The sequence below is a fragment of the Magnolia sinica genome, chromosome 5 (assembly GCF_029962835.1).
Source record: "Magnolia sinica isolate HGM2019 chromosome 5, MsV1, whole genome shotgun sequence".
Classification (NCBI taxonomy): domain Eukaryota; kingdom Viridiplantae; phylum Streptophyta; class Magnoliopsida; order Magnoliales; family Magnoliaceae; genus Magnolia; species Magnolia sinica.
The window spans coordinates 108,082,416-108,102,653 of record NC_080577.1 but is presented as its reverse complement, the minus strand read 5'-3'; the positions used below and the strand labels follow the sequence as shown (position 1 = coordinate 108,102,653).

At 41.9% G+C, this 20,238-nt stretch overlaps 1 protein-coding gene and 1 non-coding gene across 6 annotated transcripts in view; one reads left to right on the top strand and one right to left on the bottom strand.

Annotated features, from left to right (window-relative positions):
• LOC131246629 (alpha-mannosidase At3g26720-like) overlaps nucleotides 1-15,725 on the bottom strand; it is a 49,087-nt gene extending 33,362 nt beyond the window's left edge. For 4 of the 5 annotated variants that reach the window (XM_058246946.1, XM_058246947.1, XM_058246948.1 and 1 more), the window contains exons 1-7: nucleotides 15,351-15,722; nucleotides 14,549-14,632; nucleotides 14,302-14,390; nucleotides 10,807-10,981; nucleotides 7,322-7,441; nucleotides 7,060-7,143; nucleotides 6,901-6,972 (exon numbers count right to left, since the gene is read on the bottom strand). In XM_058246946.1, coding sequence (XP_058102929.1) covers nucleotides 6,901-6,972; nucleotides 7,060-7,143; nucleotides 7,322-7,441; nucleotides 10,807-10,981; nucleotides 14,302-14,390; nucleotides 14,549-14,632; nucleotides 15,351-15,545 — 819 coding nt within the window. In that variant the 5' untranslated portion in view covers nucleotides 15,546-15,722. Of the gene's footprint in view, nucleotides 1-6,900; nucleotides 6,973-7,059; nucleotides 7,144-7,321; nucleotides 7,442-10,806; nucleotides 10,982-14,301; nucleotides 14,391-14,548; nucleotides 14,633-15,350 lie in introns of all 5 variants that reach the window. The other variant, XM_058246950.1, reaches the window with a different exon arrangement.
• A 4,401-nt stretch (nucleotides 15,726-20,126) lies between these two features.
• Nucleotides 20,127-20,238, top strand: LOC131247667 (small nucleolar RNA R71). Its single transcript, XR_009171942.1, has one exon. It is a non-coding gene; the product is annotated as a small nucleolar RNA R71 (small nucleolar RNA).

Here is a 20,238-nt window from a genome sequence, read left to right as displayed (position 1 = left end):
TTCTGGAGCAGCGGAAACAGATGTTCCAGAAGGCATCGCTCCTGCTAGGATCCAAGGGGCTTCTAAGCTTCCTGCTAAGGCGCGACCCTCAGGGAGGGTGGAGGCGGAAGAGAGGAGAGGAACCCTTCGCCAGGCGGTGAAGGAGATCCTCCCATGGATAGACCGCTATACGACCGAAGAGGAGTACACTGGTTTGTTCGGCTCTACCATGGATGCGCTTCTCGGGCACATGTCGACGACCCTCCTTGGAGTAAGCACCTCATCCGAAGCTGATTTGTATTCCATTTATTTTTTTTTTGCTCGTTCTTCACCCCTTTTTTCTTTGTAGTTTGCCTCGTGCATATTAAGAGCGCGTGCTGAGTTTGCTTGGATGCAGACTCGGGCGGAGGTGGCCGAGCAACGAGTGACTCACTCTGAATCCGAGTTGCAGGCTACGAAGACGGCTCTCAAGGCATCTTTCGCTGAAAAGGGCGAGGTAATCGCGCGGCTGGAGGAAGCCAAGGGCTTGTATGACGAGTGTCATGTTCGACTTGTCGAGATCGAGGCGAAGTTAGAGAAGCTGAGGAAGGACACCAAGGCCGCGATCGCCATGGCTTAGAAGGAGGCTGTCCATGAGTTCGAAACGTCTCAGGCGTTCTTGGCGAGAGGGATAACCTCTTCCGCCAAGGTTAAGCTGAGTGCGCGAGGGCGATGAGGCAGTCCTTCCCAGAGCTTGATCTCTCTACTTTTGACAAGCCAGAGTCGAGCTCCGATGGGTTGGGCGACGAAGCAACTCCCGAGGCTGCTCCTAAGGTGACTCCCGAGCAACCTTCTGAGGCCTGATGCTCGGCTTTTGTAGAGCAGTATTTCCTTCATCCCGCTGAATAAAATTCTGCATTGTTTCTTCTCTATCCCTCTAAGTTGAATAAGCTAATTGGGTGCGAAACTCTCCCTTTCTCGAAGGGCTAACTACCGTGGTGCGAAGCCACAACTATCTCAAATTATCCCCATCTCTTCCACCTGGCATCCACCATCTTCCACAGCCCTCCCATCTTCAGATATATCCTTTTTTTGTGCTCAAGTTCTCTACTACAGCAGATTTCCAGATTATGGCCCACCAGAGGGGCTGAAATCAGTTTCGTGGGCCCCACAAATGTGCAGCCAGACAGCCACACATGTACGCCCAAGTGGGCCTGTTGTCCACACGCAGAATCCTTCTCAGGTTCTTCTCTCTCCTCTATTTCTCTCCTCTCTCACCTTAAATCTTAAACCCTAAACCTAGAAAATCCCAGATTCTAAGTATTTCCAACTTTTGCAAACCTTAAGTTTTCCCCTATTTGAAACATGGTGAATCTCTTGAATTGGGGAGCAATCCTTTGCAAGGATGGATGAATCTTACACTCCTTTGGGCATTGTTTGGTTTATAATTTTATTTGATCCAGCCCTAATTTGTGTAGGCTTAGACCCTTGTAGATTCCCTTTGTTGAATGTTTGATCGTATGTGGGACGTGGATTTTTGTGATTGTTTAGAAATTGGTATGATCTAAAGCTTGAAATCTTGCATATCATATTCAATTTCATGTCCTGCATCACTTGTCCGTAGCTCAGGATACGAAGCGGTTGAGCGTCGCCACTCTTCCAGTGAGTCTCTGTATGTCTTTGATCGTCTTTGGTGACTGCATGTCGAGTAGGGCCTTAATTTTCTCTGGATTTGCCTCAATCCCCCGCTAGCTGACCAAAAAACCGAGAAATTTTCCTGAACTAACACCAAACGCACACTTGCTCAGATTTAATTTCATTCGGTATTTTCGAAGGATGAGGAACATTTCCCCCAAATCTGCTACATGGATTGTAGCTACGATGCTCTTAACGAGTATGTCGTCGATATAGACTTCCATAGTCCGACCTATTTGGCAGGCAAACATCTTGTTGACCAAATGCTAATAGGTCGCTCCTGTGTTTTTCAAACCGAAGGGCATCCACGGTAAAAATAAAGACATTTGTCAGTGAAAAAGGTAGTCTTAGATTTATCATTAGAATGCATTACAATCTGATTATATCCTGAATATGCATCCATAAAACTAAGCAATTCATGACCCGCTGTACTGTCGACCAACTGATCGATTCTGGGAAGAGGGAAGCTATCCTTTGGGCAGACATTGTTCAGATCTATGTAGTCTACACAGACCCGCCACTTCCCATTAGCTTTCTTAACCAGTACAATGTTGGTCACCCAGTCCAGGTAGTAGACTTCTTCGATAAAACCAACTTTAAGGAGCTTGCTGACCTCTTCTTCGATCATTGCATACCTCTTAAGGCCGAGGGCACGTCGCTTATATCGAATCGGTCGGGAGGACGGATCGATGTTCAGTCGATGTGCGATGATGGCAGGATCAATTCCAAGCATATCTTCATGGGACCATGTGAAAACGTTGGCATAGCGTCGGAGGGCTATCATCTTATCATGCAATGGCGGTGTCAAAGACGACCCAATTTGGATAGTCCTAGATGGATCAGACTCATCCAGCGAGATTGGAATGAGGTCTTCCATGGGTCGGCATCTCTCTTGAGATTCTTCACGCGGATCCAAAGACTTGATGATCATTGCTTCACGCGGGGCTCTCAGTGCCATCGCGTAGCACTGTCGACTGTCATGTTAATTGCCTTTAACGATTCCAACTACTTGGTCGGGAATTTCATCGCCAAGTGGTAAGTTGATATCACAGCTCGCAGGAGGTACAAAGATGGTCGTCCAAGGATGGCGTTGTAGACAAATGGTTGGTCGACCACGAGGAAATCGACCATCACGGTGGTTTGATTTTGTCCATCCCCAGCCGAGAGGGGGGGCTGGATGGCTCCTTCAGGCATGACCTATCCGCCCGAAAAATCGACCAACGGAGTTTTGACAGGTCGGAGTAAAGACCAACCAACTCCCATTTTGTTGAAGGCTTGAACGAAGAACACATCCGCGGACAATCCTGTGTCGACAAGGATTCAAAACACTTTTCGGTTGGCGATGGTTAAAGTGATTACTAGTGCATCGTTGTGGGGGCGGTGGATACCCCAGACGTCCTCTTTAGTGAAGGCTATGCTGTATTTCTCCATCTTTTGCTCTTTCGAAGGTCGACCGAGGAGCAGAACTTCTTCCACAGGACAACTGATGCTCCTAATGTGTGCTTTCCGAGCATTATACGAGTCGCCTCCTCCTCCGTGGCCCCTAAAGATGGTGCGGATTTCCCCGGTTGGCTGATTGTTGATCGGCTGTTCCTCAGCGGCCTTAATCCGATCTCTGTTCTCGACGTAATCCCTGAGATGACCATCGCGAATGAGTGCTTCGATTTCCTGCTTGAGGTGGAAGCAGTCGCTCGTGTTATGCACATGATCTCGGTGGAAGAGGCAATATCTATTTTTGCTTCTCTTGTCGAGGTTGGACTTCAACTTATTCGGCCAACGGAGAGGATGCTTATCCTTGATCTCCATCAGGACTTGTTCCGACGTCTTAGTCAAAGGAGTGTAAGTCTTGAACTTACGGTCGGGCCGTTTGTTCGATTTTCGGTCGTCTCGAGATCGATTGTCCTTTCTCTTTTTATTGGTCGAACTGGGCTCAACCTTCGTCTGCTCCTTGGCTAGAGGATTTTTGCTTTGGGCAGTGTCCCATAAGATCCGGGATTCCTCGGCGTTAGCACACTTCTGTGATCGGTTCAGGAATTCGGCCAAAGTAGTAGGAGGGTTCTTATCCAGAGAGAAGAGGAAGGGCTTATCTCTTAGCCCGCTCATGATGGCGTTCAGGGCGGTTTCATCCGAGTGTTTCCAAACTTGTAGTGCTTCCAGGTTGAAGCACTTGATGTAGTCCTTCAGGAGTTCGGCCTCTTTCTGGATTATGTGAAGAAGACAAGCAGGTGCCTTGAGTCTCTTCTTCCCTCCGATGAAGTTCGTGACGAAGGCTTGGCTGAGCTCCGAGAACGAGCTAATAGACCTCGGCTTTAACTGTTTAAACCATAGTCGAGCGGCATCAACCAAGGTCAGGGAGAAAGCTCGACACATGACCGCATCAGAAGCATCATAGAGTTCCACGTAGATCGGGAAGGATTCCATGTGCTCTGAAGGGTCAGTATTCCCTGTGACGGGCGTGATCTGAGGCAGTCAAAATCTGTCCAGCAATCGTGCTTGCAAAATCTCAGCAGTGAATGGGGACTCAGTTTCCTCCATTATGATCATCGCTACATTAGTTCCATATGTCTGATGCATGTTGCCAATCTGGTCCCGTAAGCTCTTCAGTTTAGCTTTTCATGGCCCCCCGCTCTCAACAATAGTTTCGACCGGGGCTTTGCCGCGCCTCTTTCGATCCAACTCGTGTCGCAGGTCGGAGGCGGGCAAAGGGTCAGTTCCAGAAACGTGAGACGGGATAGGCCTGACCGAACTGCGCTTTGGCTCGGCTGGGGCACAGTATACATGCAGGAAGGTCAGGAAGGACCATGGCTAGGTTACCCGTCTTCTTCGTCGACTCGGTGCATGTTGAGGCTGCATCTGTTCCAGCATTCGTTTTCCGTAGCCCATGTCCGCCATCATATCTCCGAATTCTCTATCAAGATTGTTCAAGCGGTCGTTCCTGGTATGAGTCCGTTGGCCACGTCTGCCTGAGCCTGAGGAGGAACCCTGATGGATCAAGCTGCCTTGGTTGTACTAGCGGTTCCGGGACGCAACTAGTCGTAGGTAGGGTTGTGATCGGAATCGCCACTAGAGGGGATTGAGCTTTCTTCTTTCCCCTGGCCATTGCAAATGTTGCTAGTAGAGCTGAGAACAGCTTAAAACGTCGTTCCCACAGAAGGAGCCAAACTGTTGATGCAATTTTCCGACAGACCCCCCACGGTAGACCCTCTGGTACCTGCGCAGGTGTAAAAGAGAAACAAAGGAGACCCTGGCTAGTGCAGGGGACTCTCCGATGCCTAAGTCAGGAACGGGGTCTTTTTTTTGTAGGGTAGGGTCTCCAGAAAAGAGACACCAATCGAGTGTTAGGGTAAGAATGTGCGTACCTTTGAAGGTTGGGGGATACCACTATATATAGGGTAGAGAGTCTAATCATACGAGGATTCGTCCTGATATCTTAGAGATCCGTCCGGATCTGGGACCTTTACGAGATATCGGATTCCAATGTTAAAGGGATCTGATCTTATCCCCCGAAGATCTGGGGAGACATCTTCGGGATTGTAGGAGATTCCTCGATTCTATAGCTCGAATTTAAATCGGCTCCCATAGGCAGGTGATGGCTTGGGAATAAGCGCCTTTAATCTTCTTGACGGATCAGCATTCACCAACTTCGACCAATAGTTGGGCCGGTGGGCCCGTGTTCCCTTCACCTGGGCGTTAATGGTCCTTGACCTTGTTATGGGACGCTGCCGACCTAAAACCGGCTGATGGTCGATCTATGGCCGTCCAATGGCCAATCTATTGCTAAGATATAGCCGGGTAGTAGGCAATCTGGGGTTGATCTATGGTCGGGCTTTATCCGACCTATGACCGTTCTATGGTCGATCTGTAATCGACCTATTAGGTCGGAACACAGCTCATTCGAATGGGCTCGTAGCCGTGTTCTTAGAGTGTCCTTACGGTTGCATCGATCTTCTTGAAGGTCGGCCTGTTTCTGGACGTAGACACCTTATCAGGCTCAGGTTTCACCGGGCCCGTGCTGGCAAGTAGAGTCGGTCCATTCCATAAGCCGACTTATAGACTTGTCAATTTTTCCCCCAACATAATTCATATTTTTGTTTTATTGGTATAGGCAGTGTTCTTGTAATTTTTCTTTATTGAGGGCCATTCTTTTCATTTTTCTTTTGTTTTGGTTTTACCCTAACAATAGAAGGGGTCCAGAATAAATAGAAGAAAGTGATCTCTCCATACATTTTGTCTCCACTTACTCTTTTCATCCATAATTTTCAGAGAGATCCTTCCACCATTTCATCCATTTCAGTGGTCCATCTCAGAAAGGATTTTGAATATTCAAGAAAATACAAAACCCACACTTCAAAGCCGGGGTTTCACATCTTTTTTTCAAAAAAAAAAATCCTACCATTCTAACAGGAGGAGTTGATTAACTAAAATGCCCCTAAATGCATTGCGAGATACTGGCCAAATTGGTCAGAAACCGAAAACAAACATAAAGAAGCTGACCAGAATATTCTGGCTAATATGGACCAAAATGGACAGAATCAACTGGAATTCTGCCAATGCTGCCATACAAATTATATTTGTTACGTTTATCAGTGTGGATTCTGCTATGAAATATTTGAAGTATTTCAACCGTAACAAAACGTTTGACAATTTTGGTGCACCAAGTACAGTTGGGAAATAGAACATGTATTTGCTTGGAATACTTCAATCAGTTTTCAAACCACTGCCACACCACACAATCTGACCAAGTTTCACCAGAACTGGAGCTTCAAATCAAACTGTTTGAAGTACAAAACCCCTCCAAACCAGACAGAACCAGGTCAAAGCAGGAAACACAATGATTGGACCAATCTGAGTAGACATGTTATAAAAGATAACTTCACACCAAATATGATGTCATGGTCACTGATTGGACTGGAGGTTGAACCAGTTTGGACCAGACCAGCAGCATCACCAGTTTGATGTCCAGATCGGTTCTTAAAACATTTATTTTAATCTGGAGAGGATTTTCTACACTTGAAAATAAGACTATCACATTTGTCCTCCAAGTCCCACTTCCATACTCCAATTCACATAGGTTTTCGCTGGCTAGTGGCATGTTTAATTGTGATTCAAATACCAACAAGTAAAGGGTACTCTGTAGCAAGAACCCAATCGTAGGATAGTAGTGATTGTAAGTTCAAGCACAAGTCACATGTTAAATAAGGCAGAAATCTAGACATGTAAGTGAAGAAACAATGACTCCATGCTTACCTGGTTTACTGCTGCAGCTACAAAGTCATTCACTCGCTCTTGAACATTGTAATCAAACAGATGAATGTCATCCTTGAAATCCAGAATAGAAATTTAACAATCGAGCTTTGAACAAACATTGAGAAGTATCTTAGGATTCTTGGAAAAGTAGGTATTTACCTGAACAATCGGGGAGTCATCGTTAAATTCGAAGTTGAAACCGGAGGGTGGATCATAATGCACAGGGAACACACCAGTGAAAATCTGCACAAGAAATGAAGAAAGTGAAAACAACTTCAGTATGTAATGACGTTAAAGTGCATAGAAACTGAAACTCAATGATCAATTGCGGCATGATGACACTGACAATCAGATCTTGAATTAACACTATATTCATAAGTTAGATCAGGTGAAAGGCCAAGTATATAAACAAGCCACTCACCTGTGAAGATGATCCTAGGGTCTTAGAACCATGCCAAACAACCTCAAGACTCTTTTCGTCTTTCCTCTTAGCTCTGTCTTGGTAATCAATCCGAGCAAAAAAGAGCGAATCAAATCCAACCTGCAAATTGCTGCAGCCATTAGAGAATGCAGAACTTGTAAAATGACAGAAGAGCATGTCCTTATATTATATGAAGAACTTTCCAAGCACTCAGCCTCTGATTAAACAACAAATTTCTTTATATTTGATAGAACTGTAGTTTCCTTTTCTCTCCCGTCGTGTATCTTTGTTAGATAATGTCTGCACATAGACACATGCATGAAATACATATTCATGTGTGCGTGCATTGTTCAATAAATGCATCTCACAATGTTGGTACAAATATGCATGTTAAACGTACATGCTTGGGGAAACACTATGACAAGATTAAGAACTATCATAAGAAAAACATAAAATTGATTAGTGTTTGTATGGATGTGTACATTTCTGTGTCATTGTGTTAAAAATAAATGCATGGAGAGTAATGCACTGTTATATGATGCCTTCTGTGATCCAAGAACTTTGGGTAACAACAGGCATTGGCTAACATTTGAGTGAAAACTTCCTCTGTGAAAGAAGCAGGGGAGTGTTGAAAGAATTGTTCTCGTCTGTTTGCTGTCTTCTGCAATTTATGTACCATAAGGCAGTAGATTGTGGATGGGGCGACACCCGATTATGATATTACCAGAGTCATACACAATGATATGAAATCCCACATGCAAAGAAAGCTGAAATTGAACGGTAAAATATATGCAACCTGTTCATTCACAAATAAGAGTATTGTCAGGAGATGAAGCCGAAAAGACCAAACACCAAAAACCAAAACTAAAGTAAAATATTGGGTGGTGTGAGGAGTCGCCTTGGGGCTTCTATGTGAACAAATATATGCAGGAGGGGGAATCTTAGAAAGATGTATAGAATTTTTGTCAAAGCATCACGTTTAAAGTGGGAAAACTGTTGGGCGGGGGAAAAGGAGTGTCCTCTTTTTTATAGGGTAGATGCTGATAAGAAAGGTAAAGGAGTGGAATGAGATACATGAGGAAAAGATGATTTGGACTATTGTCTTCCAAGAAATTTAATGGAGTTGGAGAACAAGTAGGGTTTCCTGGAAATGATAACCATTATCAGGAAGCAGAAGATGAAAGAACTGGAAGTGGTAGCCTAATGGGACTTTCACAACCAGCTCTCTTCCCAGCCCTAAAGAACGGGGGTAGAATCCCCTATTAGTGGCCGACTTCCCCAGGGTTGCTGCTTTCTGTTTGATTGCAGTGGCGAACAAACTTCTCACTTCCAAATTCCGACCACCTTCATCATTGGAACCATCATCTTCCTGACATATGCATCAATGGCAAATCCATGGATGGAATTTTTAAACCATCTATTAGTTTACACATGTGGTTCACGGAATATTTTTTTAAAATCATTAGAGTTTCTTTTATTCGTCAATGGATGGTGGTGGTATCATTATAGGATGGAATGGGATCCATTTAAAGCTAAAGGTAAGGTTTCTTGGAAAATGCTTCCCTTGGTCTTCATTCGGGGATTTGGTAAGAGAGGAACAGACTCATCTTCAATGACAAAGTGAAGACTTTAAGAGGGGTGGTTGAGAGCAATGGCAGTTATACTGTGCATTGGGCACAATCTTACAAAGAGTTTGTTGGTATCCTCCTAGATGAAGGCCATCCTTAGGGCTAGCCTTGTGATGCAAGACAACTAACCACTTGCTCTAAAAGCTCAAACTGTTAGAGCGTGGTGAATTAATCCCTTTATCTCATAGCCTAGGCCCCACATCTCAAGGTTAGGACCTCGGCCGAACCCCCCTCGTTGGCCCCAAATCACATGGGTACCGCCTCACACAAGCCACCCACCCCGAGTGTGTCCCCACATCCCACAAGCTACCCCACTCGAGCCCGGTGTGAAATGCCCCTACATTAATCACCCCCGGTGACAAGTCTCGAACACGAGACCTCCCTCGTGGGCCCTGCCCACCCCGAGTGTGCCCCCGCATCCCACAGGCAACCCCACTCAAGCCCAGTGTGAAAATGCCCCTGCATTAATCACCCCCGGTGAGGAGTCTCGAACACGAACTCCCGCTCTGATACCAATTTGATGCAAGACAATTAACCACTTGCTCTAAAAGCTCAAACTGTTAGAGCATGGTGAATTAATCCCTTTATCTCATAGCCCAAGCCCCACATCTCATAGGTTAGGTCCTCGGCCGAACCCCCCTCGTGGGCCCCAAATCACATGGGTACCACCTCACATGAGCCACCCACCCCAAGTGTGTCCCCGCATCCCACAAGCTACCCCACTCAAGCCCAGTGTGAAATGCCCCTGCATTACCTTGCTTCAAGGCATAACACTTCATTGCACTTGATTGTTGCTTTTCTTCTTTTTTGGGTTTGGTCCCCTTTTGTTTTTTATTTATATATTATTATTTAAATAAATAAATTTTAAAAAATTAATAATCTTTACAGTAGCCTTGCACCAAGGGTCAACATTCATCCTGTGCCTTTTTGCATTGGTTATGGATGAGTTATTAAGGCCTTCATAAGAAAAGATCTCATGGTGTATGTTGTTTGCATATAACATAGTTTTGATAGACAAGACAAGGGAGGGTGTAAACACAAAGCGGGATTTATGGAGGGTTGCTTTAGAATCGAGAGGCTTTAAAATTAGTAGGACTAAAACAGCAAGTGGAGAGCAATTAGTAACAATAGGAGTGGAAACGAGAAGATAGTTAAGAACGTTGACCAAGAAGTATACCAAAATAACCACTTTTGATATCTTCGGTTGATAATTCATGAGAGTTGAGAGATTGAGAAGGATGTTGCCCATAGAATTCAAGCGGGGTGGAACAAATGGAGATATGCCTCTAGAGTTTTATGTGATCATCTTGTACCAATCAAACTGAAGGGCAAATTTTACTGTATAGCTATAAGACTAGTCATGCTCTCTGCAGAATATTGGGCAGTTAAGGAACAACATGTTCATAGGATGAATTGTAGCTGAAATGAGGATGCTAAGATGGATGAGTGGCGAGACGAGGAAGGATATAATTAAAAAAGAATGCATTCCAGGGAACTTACGAGTAGCATCAATAGGTAATATGAGGGGAAGTAGATTTACTGATTTAGCATGTGCAACAGAGACCAAGAACTACACCGGTTAAGAGTGAGTTGGTGCAAGTTTAAGGCTCTAAACGAGAAAGGGGAAGGCCCAAAAGGACATGGGTGGAGGTAGTGAGAGGAGACTCGATGACCTTTGGTCACTAATATGGCCCTTGAATCCTTAATAGAGTCGAATTGCGAAATAAGATATACGTATCCAACCCAAATTAGTTGGCATAAGGCTTAGCTGATTATGATGATAATGAATAACATACCTTGCCCAATCAAAAATAAAAGAAGAGGGAAAGAAACTACAGAAGCCAGAAAAGCACATACCTCCGCTCCCAACAAGTAAGCTTGTATGGCAGAATGTCCAAAGGGATCAATTTGCCAACCAATTCTCGGAGTTTGGCCAAACTCCTCCTTAATAAATCGGTGGCCAAGAGTCGTCTGATCAATCATGTCAATGTAATGTGGTGTCGCCTCATCATGCATGCACATACCACCGTTTCTACAAAACCAAAAAACAAAAAAAAAAAAACAAAAAAAAAATGTAAACAAATCGAAGAATTAAATTTCTTTTTTTTTTTTACATTAAAAAATTAATTTTATATTCCTTGAACAAAATACTAGCAACTGGTTAACTGAAAATTTATACAGTTGACCATTGACAATCTGGTCACCTCCAAAAGTGGTGGCTTTCGCTTGGCTTGCTGACAGGAATAGGATTTTGACCTTCAACAATCCGCGCAAGAGGGCATTGGTGTTGCCTAATGCATGTCTTTTCTGTCTTGGAGACGCGGAATCAGTGGATTATCTGTTTCTTCATTGTCCCTTTTCTTCACAGGTTTGGTCCACTATCTTGCCTTCCTTTGGCATATGATGGGATATGCCAAGCTCAATTAAATGCCTATTCCTTTCTTGGCATGCTGGTGGCTGTGGAAAGAAGGGCAGGATTTGGTGGAGGGTTGCCCTCCTTGCTGTTCTTTGGTTGATCTGGGGCAAAAGAAATGATCGGTGTTTTTGTAATAGGACTAATTCAGTTAGGGGGGTTGTTAATCGGGTTTTGTTGTTAATCAAGATTTGGATGCCCTAATGGGATGTTTCCTTTCTTTTCTTTTCTATATTTAAAATGCAATTCAATGATCATAGAATCACCGAAATAAGACTTTTTCTTCTTTCTTTTTTTCTTTTTTCCTTTTCTTTTTTTTTTTTTTTTTGGGTGGGGGCGGGCGGCTTTAAAGGCAAATCAACAAAATAAGAATCACCATCATCACCATCATCATCATCATCTAAGCCTTATCCCAATTAATTGGGGTCGGCTAAATGAATCTTGTTCCACCATTCCATTGTATCCAGGGCATAAAACACAAAACAAGTGCATAAAACGCAACAAAGTTACAAATTCCAGTTCATATGTTATAGCCTAATATTGATCTGGAATGGTGATGAAGAATGCAACTCTTCACCTGTATTCGACTAGAAGGCTTTGTTTTGAATCATTCTATTTAAGATGATTAGCATCCTTCTAGCATAATTTACATTTGCTGCAAAGGAAAGGAAAATCATCCCCAGGATACAATTCAATCCAGTAAAATACCATAGTCATTAATGGATTTGCACTATCTGTTCACAGCCTAAACTCCAACAGTAGATGAATGTATTTCTTTCTACACGAATACAGCACTTTCAGACGAGGGAGCAAAGGGATGTCATAATTGGGTTTAAATAAGACCATTTTTTTCTTTTCATAAATAATAAAATGTGCGGGAAAAGGAACAAAGTTTATTTTCTATTTTAACTTCTTCTTCTTCATTTTTTAAGGGGGTCAGAGTTTTGGGAGTGGGGGGGGGGGGGGGGTGAGAGAGAGAGAGATTATTTACAACAGAATCAAAATGTGAAACAGAGTTAATGTTTGTGTCGTAAACAAAATAGCATTGAAAATTGAAATGATAGATAATAGGGGTTCCAACTTCCAAGAGACGAAGACAAAATTGATGGACGAATCAAAACATGGCTTGGACCCTCCACATAACAAATTGAGAGTGTCTAAAATGAACTTTCACGTGTTTGTTCAAATGCCTCAACCACCATTGGGCAGGGAAGCATTTGTTTGAACTTTGAACAAGCAACTTTGAGTTTGAATGGCCCTAACAGTCAAACTCTTGACAGTAACAATCCGACCTGTGAAGGGGTGTGACCCTATACACAAGTTTTGGATCATTTCTCTCAAATGGTCAGAATGTGACTTATGGCGGTCACTTGCAATATTTGAAAGGTTAACTCAATGGAAAAGTTGAACTTAGGCTTGGGCTTTGAGCCAAATCAAGTAGGTGCATTTTCACAATTAATAGTTCATTGGTCTGTTTTGCGAAAAGTTTGACCAAGTTTTTTTAAAGATAAAATAACTTTTTCCCTTCTTAAAAGAGAATAAATATATTGTTTTCATGTTTTCTTTTTTCAAAAAGATGAAAAGATAGTGGCTAGATGAAAAGGGATAAGGCTTTACCTTTTACTAGGCATCAACCCTCATGAAGCACCCTATCACGCCATCTAAAAGTTGTGTGATTGTTCAGTTTGACTAAAAAGACACATTCAAAGGCTCCCTATAAAAACCTGGGTCTAAATCATTCTAGGAATACCACAAGCAACTCTATCAAAGTCCTATTCTCTTCTCTAAAACCCTTCTCTAATTCCTTAAATAGGAACCCCGAAAGTGCTATTTGAGGGAAAATAAAAAATAAAAATTGTTTTGCATTAGAGAGTAAGCTTTTGGATAACTCTCTGCAAATAAGTGTGATGTGTGCTTTCAGTGGGTGTTGCTTGGATCTTGCATGTTGAAGCACACATTTCTCTAGTAGAGAGGAAGGCTCGAGTTAATCCTGGAAGTAGATCTCCTTTTAACCCTCCAGCGAACCAGTTTCACTATCTATAGAGGGCAAACATCGCTTTAAAGACAACGGCATTGTAACATAACTCAAGCCTCTCTTCAAAATTTCTTTCTGTTTTGGCACTTTCCAATAAACAAAAATCAAGAGTTCCAATAACAAATACTCTTGGTACCCCTCACATACATGTGTCAAGTGCCCTTGTGTTTGCCACTCACTTGTGTGCACGTGCACACACAATCTTGCATCAAAATGCATGGTGTTCAAAGAAAATAAACATATGCATGGTTGGAGTGTCCTCATATAAGATAAGAGAACTTTCAAGACCCATCCTTTCTAGGACAAAATATTTATGTACACACTAAAATTGGACAGAATTTTTTAAAAAAATTTTGAAGAAAACTACTAAGCTGCCCGAGCTTTCAACTTTTAGCTGCACAAAACGCAAGGGGAAGCGAGAGAGGATTCGCATCGAGAGCAAGGACATGCCAATTACAAAATTTTAGCAAGCCTAGTAAGGTGAAGTTGAAGTGGTGGTATGAAAAATGAACTCAAAACTGCAGATAACATTCAACTTTAAATGAAACCTACAATACAAGGCATGCTATTCTTGATATTATAAAACTATGGTATAAATTAAAAATAATAAAAAAAAAAAAAAAAATCACCAAACTAACCAATTTCCAAACAAAATTACATTAGTAGACATGCCAAGATGAAAAACAACCACTACTATTAAATTTCTTATATCATTTTCTGTGCCATTTCTTACCGAACTAGAAAATGCTGTGACTAACTTATATTTTCCATTTTTCTTGAGCTTCACAAGTCTATGTAAAACTTTTTTAATGGCAACTCAAAAGTTTTATGACCACCAGACAGTAACAGAGGAGACACAAAAGAAAGCCAAGCTAGGTAAGAGGTGATGACTGATGAGACTTACATGAACTCTAGCTGGCCTGAGCTCACAAGATCCTTAACAATACTTTTAATTGCATCACTCTGCTGTCGCCACCACCGCTGGAAAAATGCCTACATCGGAGAGGGGAAAAAAGGCAAACACCACCATAGAATCATTCTGACATTACTCAAAAAATAGGGAAGATCATTGTCATTCTAAAGATTCTATGACGAGAATCTAACCAAACAAAATTTATCTGAAAACAAAAATAGAAAGATGAAATCCGTACTATCTCCACATAGATGAATTTCCGATTCTTATCCGCCAACAATGCCGAAACAACAGAATCCAACACGTTTTGTACACAGGCTCCCTTCACAAGAAGAAAAGGAAGTTATCTACCAATGTGCCATGCACAATGCGTGATCATCTGTTTCCACAAAAAGAAAAAGAAAATTTGCAGTGGTCTGCCTATCAGAAATGTTCATCTGGTGGGACCCGCCATCAACATCCCACAGTCCAAAAATTGCATGAATCAGACACCTTAGCTATTCAAACAATTGAATTGTTTTTTTTCACATCAACGAGGACCATTGCCAGTACCGAAAGTTTGCAAATCACTTGCAATTATCCAGTCGGTGGCAATTTTCAGCCACAGCTAACTGATGGTGGGGCCCAAAGAATGAAAGGTGCCGATCAGTCTGCCAAAATCTTATTCCAAATCTAACAGTACAATAGTTGCATGAATCAGACGGCTGTTCGATCATTGAAATTTTGATGCATTAGATGAGGAAAAATGCCAGTGTCCTCTTCTGCCGTAAGTTTGCACGTCACTGATTGGACAGGTGCAATCATCCGTTCAGCGACAACCGTGAGCCACAGCTAATCCATGGTGGGCCCTACAAAATGGATGGCACGGATCGCTCGGCCATAGTCTCATCTTCGCGGTAGGTAGAAATGTGCAGGTGCAAAGGTTAAATTCCCAAAAGAAGAGCTTCTTTACATCACTTGAAATTAGTTAACGTTGAAATCGGAAATTTTTAAAAAATACAAAAATCAAATTAACAGAACATTTTAAGAAAATAGAATACCCGGATCGAATTGTTCGATCCGACATAGTACTGATCGACGGTTTTCAACCATCCCACGTCATCATGCGTGTGAGGGACCAGATGAACGTTGATTTTCCCGGGAACGATCCGCTGCGATGTATTGTAAGCAATATACTGCGATTCAACGCACAGAAGGGAAGAGAAATACAACAGAAGAAGCGGTGTAATAGCCATGGATGTCAATGCAGGTAGGGTTGGAAGAATCGAAGAGCTTAAAAAGGGGCAGTCAGTGGCAGAACTGTAATTTCCTCGACTTTGGGGGTGGGGGGTTAGTTAGAAGAGAAGGATTTTGCGAGTGATTGCATTTTCTGAAATGGCGTTTTCTTCACGGCTTTCTTACACTGAAAGTCCAAAGAGAAAAGTGGAGGGGGTTTACACGGTACGTGGCTGGTATCTTTGAGCAGTATACATGGAATTTCAGTTCATATGAGTGGGACTCCTGATTATGTGATACAGACCATTGGTCTAGCGAGTATCTCTATGGATGGAGAATTTTCAAAATAACGTCTCGGATTGGAAAATTACATCTGCCTAAGTTCTAGTTGATTTTGGACCGTTGTTTCAATTCTCCTCAACCGTTTATCTATGTTGCAGAAATCAAAAGGTTAACACCTTGATATTGAGTATTTTTTAAGAATAGGGTCCATCATAGATGTTACAGAGCATATAAAATTGTCTCGATTACCCATTGTGGGCCCCACTTTTCATAATCGAAAACTCATGTACTGTGAGAAGGTGCGTATCAGATGTCCATCATCGAGGGAAGCGGATTGCGTACTGAGTAAACTCTGTGGGGTCCATCGTGATTTTTATATTTTATCTACTCCGTCCATCCATTTTAACAGATAATTTTATAGCTTGATCCAAAAAATGAGATATATCCAAATCTCAAGTGGACCTCACCACTGGAAATAGTGTGAATTGAAATTATACCGTTGAAAATTTCTTGGGGTCCACAGAAGTTTTGGATCAAGCTGTTATTTGTTTTTTACCTTCATCCATCTCTTTGTAATATTATGAACAGGTTGGATGACAAATAAAAATCACTGTGGGCCCTAGCAAGGTTTCAACAATGGAAGTCATTATTCGCATTGTTTCTTATAGTGTGGTCCCCTTGAGCTTTGGGAATACTTTTATTTTAGACTCAACCACTAAAATTATCTTGAAAAACGGATGTACGGCGTGGATAACCCACATACATTCATACTAGGCCCAACTGAGTTTACTCAGTACGATAAAAGCGTACTGAGTAACTCAGTACGCAATCCTATTTCTTCATCGACTGCGAAAGTGCCTTTGCTTGAAAGACTCCAGAGCAAGGTGTCTTATCCTCATCCGCCAACCTAATAAGGAACGCGGATGTGCAAATCACTGCATTAAAGTTTATATACATCTCTCTGCTCACAGTACGCGTGGCAATGATAATTGCTGATCGGGACCGTTGATATGGCACAGCACCTTTTCTTTGATCTATTGACTAAAAAAGTACTGCTGGTGCAGGATGATGACAATCAACTTGTTTGGATTCGTCTAGTTGAATGTGGACCGCTTATATGACTGTTATTTTTGCAAGCCAGTGATGTGATTCATACCGCAGTGAAACCCCAATTATTTTCAGGATATGGCCAATATGCATGATGGTCTACCAAATCGACTGTTCCGAGCCAGGAATATATTAAAATTTTGCCACATACCGAGAGTAGTGTAGACCCGCACCTTAGCACGACACTTAGAGTCTAATTTATTAAAAGAAATGGAAAAAATTAGCACAGGAGTTCATGCGGAAATCGGATTGCGTACTGAGTTCCTCAGTACGCTTTTATCGTACTGAGTAAACTCAGTTGGGCCCACTGTAAATTTATGTGGTTTATCCACACCGTCCATCCATTTTTAATGCTAATTTTAGTGGTTGACCTTAAAATTTAAGTAAATCCAAAGCTCAAGTGGACCATTAAACATGAAACAATGTGGAATAATGATTTCCACCGTTGAAACCTTCCTAGGGTCCAAAGCAATTTTTATTTGTTATCCAACCTGTTCATAAGATCACAAAGACATGGATGAAGAGAAAGCACAAACATCAGCTTGATCCAAAACTTCTTTGGCCTCCAAAAAATTTTCAATGGTAAATGTTCAATCAAACTGTTTCCTGTGGTGTGGTCCACTTGAGATTTTAATTTGCTTCGTTTTTGGGATCAAGTCCTAAAATTATCTTTTAACATGGATTAAAGGAGTGGATAAAATAAATAAATAACGGTGGACCCCACACAGTTTACTTAGTACGCTAAGGGTACTGAGTAACTCACTACGCAATCCGCTTCCGTTCATGCGACGCCCTTTTTTGGCAGCCCCAGAACTTATCTGACCGAAGGTAAATTTTAAGGCACAGGTGTTAGTTTTTTAACGAAAATACCTCTCCTCGAATGGTAAGCAGCTAAAAAAAGTAGAAATATTTTTGTCTTTCTAAGTTTGTCCATATGAACCTGTGCTTAAGGTTTTTTTCCGTCCAATGAAAAAAGGTGGGTAGTATATTGGGATTATGTGACACAAAATCCTGAAGAAATGATCAAGTATAGGTATAGGCAAGTACCAGTACCCGGGCGCGGATTATGCCCTCAGAGCCTCCACCTGTCTCAAGCTCGGAACAGGTGGGGGAAGTACCTAATTCGCGCCCGGCAACTGAGGGTCACCGTGACGTTTGAAATTTATCCGCACCATCCATCCATTTTTCCATATCATTTTAAATTATTAAAATAAAAATGAAGATTATCAAATGCTTAAATGGACCATAAGGTGGGGATTAGATTCCTACCGTTGAAAATTTCTTGGGGACCACAGAAGTTTTGGATCAAGGTGATATTTGTTTTTTCAATTCACCCAGGTGTATATGACTGTATCAACGGGTTGGATGACAAATAAAAAACACGGTGGACCCTAAGAAGGTTTCAACGGTGGGCATCCTTAGCACTGCTGCTTCCTGTGGTTCAATTGAGTGCAGTACTCTATAATGATATGGAAAAATGGATGGCCAGCTTGGATAAAATTAAAACATCACGGTAGACGCTCAATGGCCCTCAGAGCCTCCGCCTATCTCAAGCTCATAACAGGCGGGGAAGTACCTAATCCGCGCCCCCGATACTTAAACTCGGGGTAAGCGGATTGGCTGGTGTACATGTGGATCTGATAATGAGGTATGTGTTATATCTAAACCATCCATCCATTTGGCGAGCTCGTCTTAATGCTTTAGGTGAAAAATAAGTCAGATCTAACTATCAAGTGGACCACACTGCAAAAAGCAGTGGGGGATTAAACATCTACCACTGAAACCTTTTTTGGGGTCACAGAAGTTTTGGATCAATATGAAATCTGTTTTTCCTCTTCATTCAAGTCTTTGTAACCTTGTGAACAGATTGGATGAAAAATAATCATTATGGTGGGCCCTACGAATCGTTTAAAGGTGAAAATCATTATCCCTGCTAATATTTGTGGTGTGGTCTAGATGATCTTTGGATATGATTCATTTTTTGAATAATACTTTAAAATGTTCTCCAAGAATATATAAACAGTGTAGATATGATAAATACATCATTGTGGGGCCATGTAACTTTTATCTACTTTGAACTGTTCATACAACTCGGAGCTCGAGGAGTGACAATGGTCGTCATCGCACGACACGTACCTATAGCAGGTATATAGCTGCTATATAGCTATATAGCTGGCGTATTGGCATCGGTAAGTTTTGTGGATCCCATCATGATGTATTTGTTATATCCAAACCATCCATCCATTTGGAGGAGAGCTCTTTTAAAAGATTGAGACAAAAAATAAGATAGAAATAATGATCAAGTGAACAGCAATACAAAAAGCAGTGGGGTTCACAAAAGTTTTAGATCAATATGAAATTTGTTTTTCCTCTTCATCCAGGTCTTCGTGACCTTATAGACAGATTGGATGGAAAATAAACATTATGGTGGGCCTTATGAAATTTTTAATAGTGAAAATCATTATCTCCATTGCTATTTGTGGTGTGGTCTAGTTGATCTTTGGATATGATTCATTTTATTGGATATTACTCTAAAATGATCTCGAAGAATGAATGAACGTTGCGGATATAATAAATAATCATTGGGGGGCCCATGTAACTTTGATCTCATTTGAACCTATCATACACCAACTATATAGCTAGTGTGTGGTACACCAACCAAATTGCTTCCAAACTTGTCTTGCCAACCACTTTCACGCCGGAAGCGGATTGGCAGGTGTGCCACACACTTGGTATAGGTACGTATCATGCGAAGAGGAGCGCTGACACTACTCGAGCTCTGAGTTGTATAAAGGTTTCAAAGGATATCAAAGTTACATGGCCCCACAATGATGTATTTATTATATTCACACCAGATTTCAGTTGTGTGAATGTTACAAGCACAAATATCGCAAACAGTTTTCTTAGCTTCATCCTTCTTTAGTTCCATAACTTTGAATTTCCTTATAAGATTAACCACTTTAGCATTGATATCATTATCCTCTTTCAGAAGGTATATTCCGCCCCTCTCCTTTGATTGAGGTGGCCTAGAAGCGGTGCTCGATTTTAGGGAGATGTCCCGTGATTGTACATTTTCAACAAGTCTGTCCAAATAATCCCACACATCATCGATATTTTTGTTCATGAATTCCCCATTACAAATTATCTCAACCAATTGCCGCTTATAAGATGTCAATCTATTATAGAAAAAGTGTGTAATGCGTCATGTTTCAAAGCTGTGTTGTGGGCATGAACTGACAAAATCCTTGAACCACTCCCAACATTGAAAGAATGTTTCATTTTATTTTATTTTTTTGTGAAGTTCATGATTGACTTTTTAAGGGT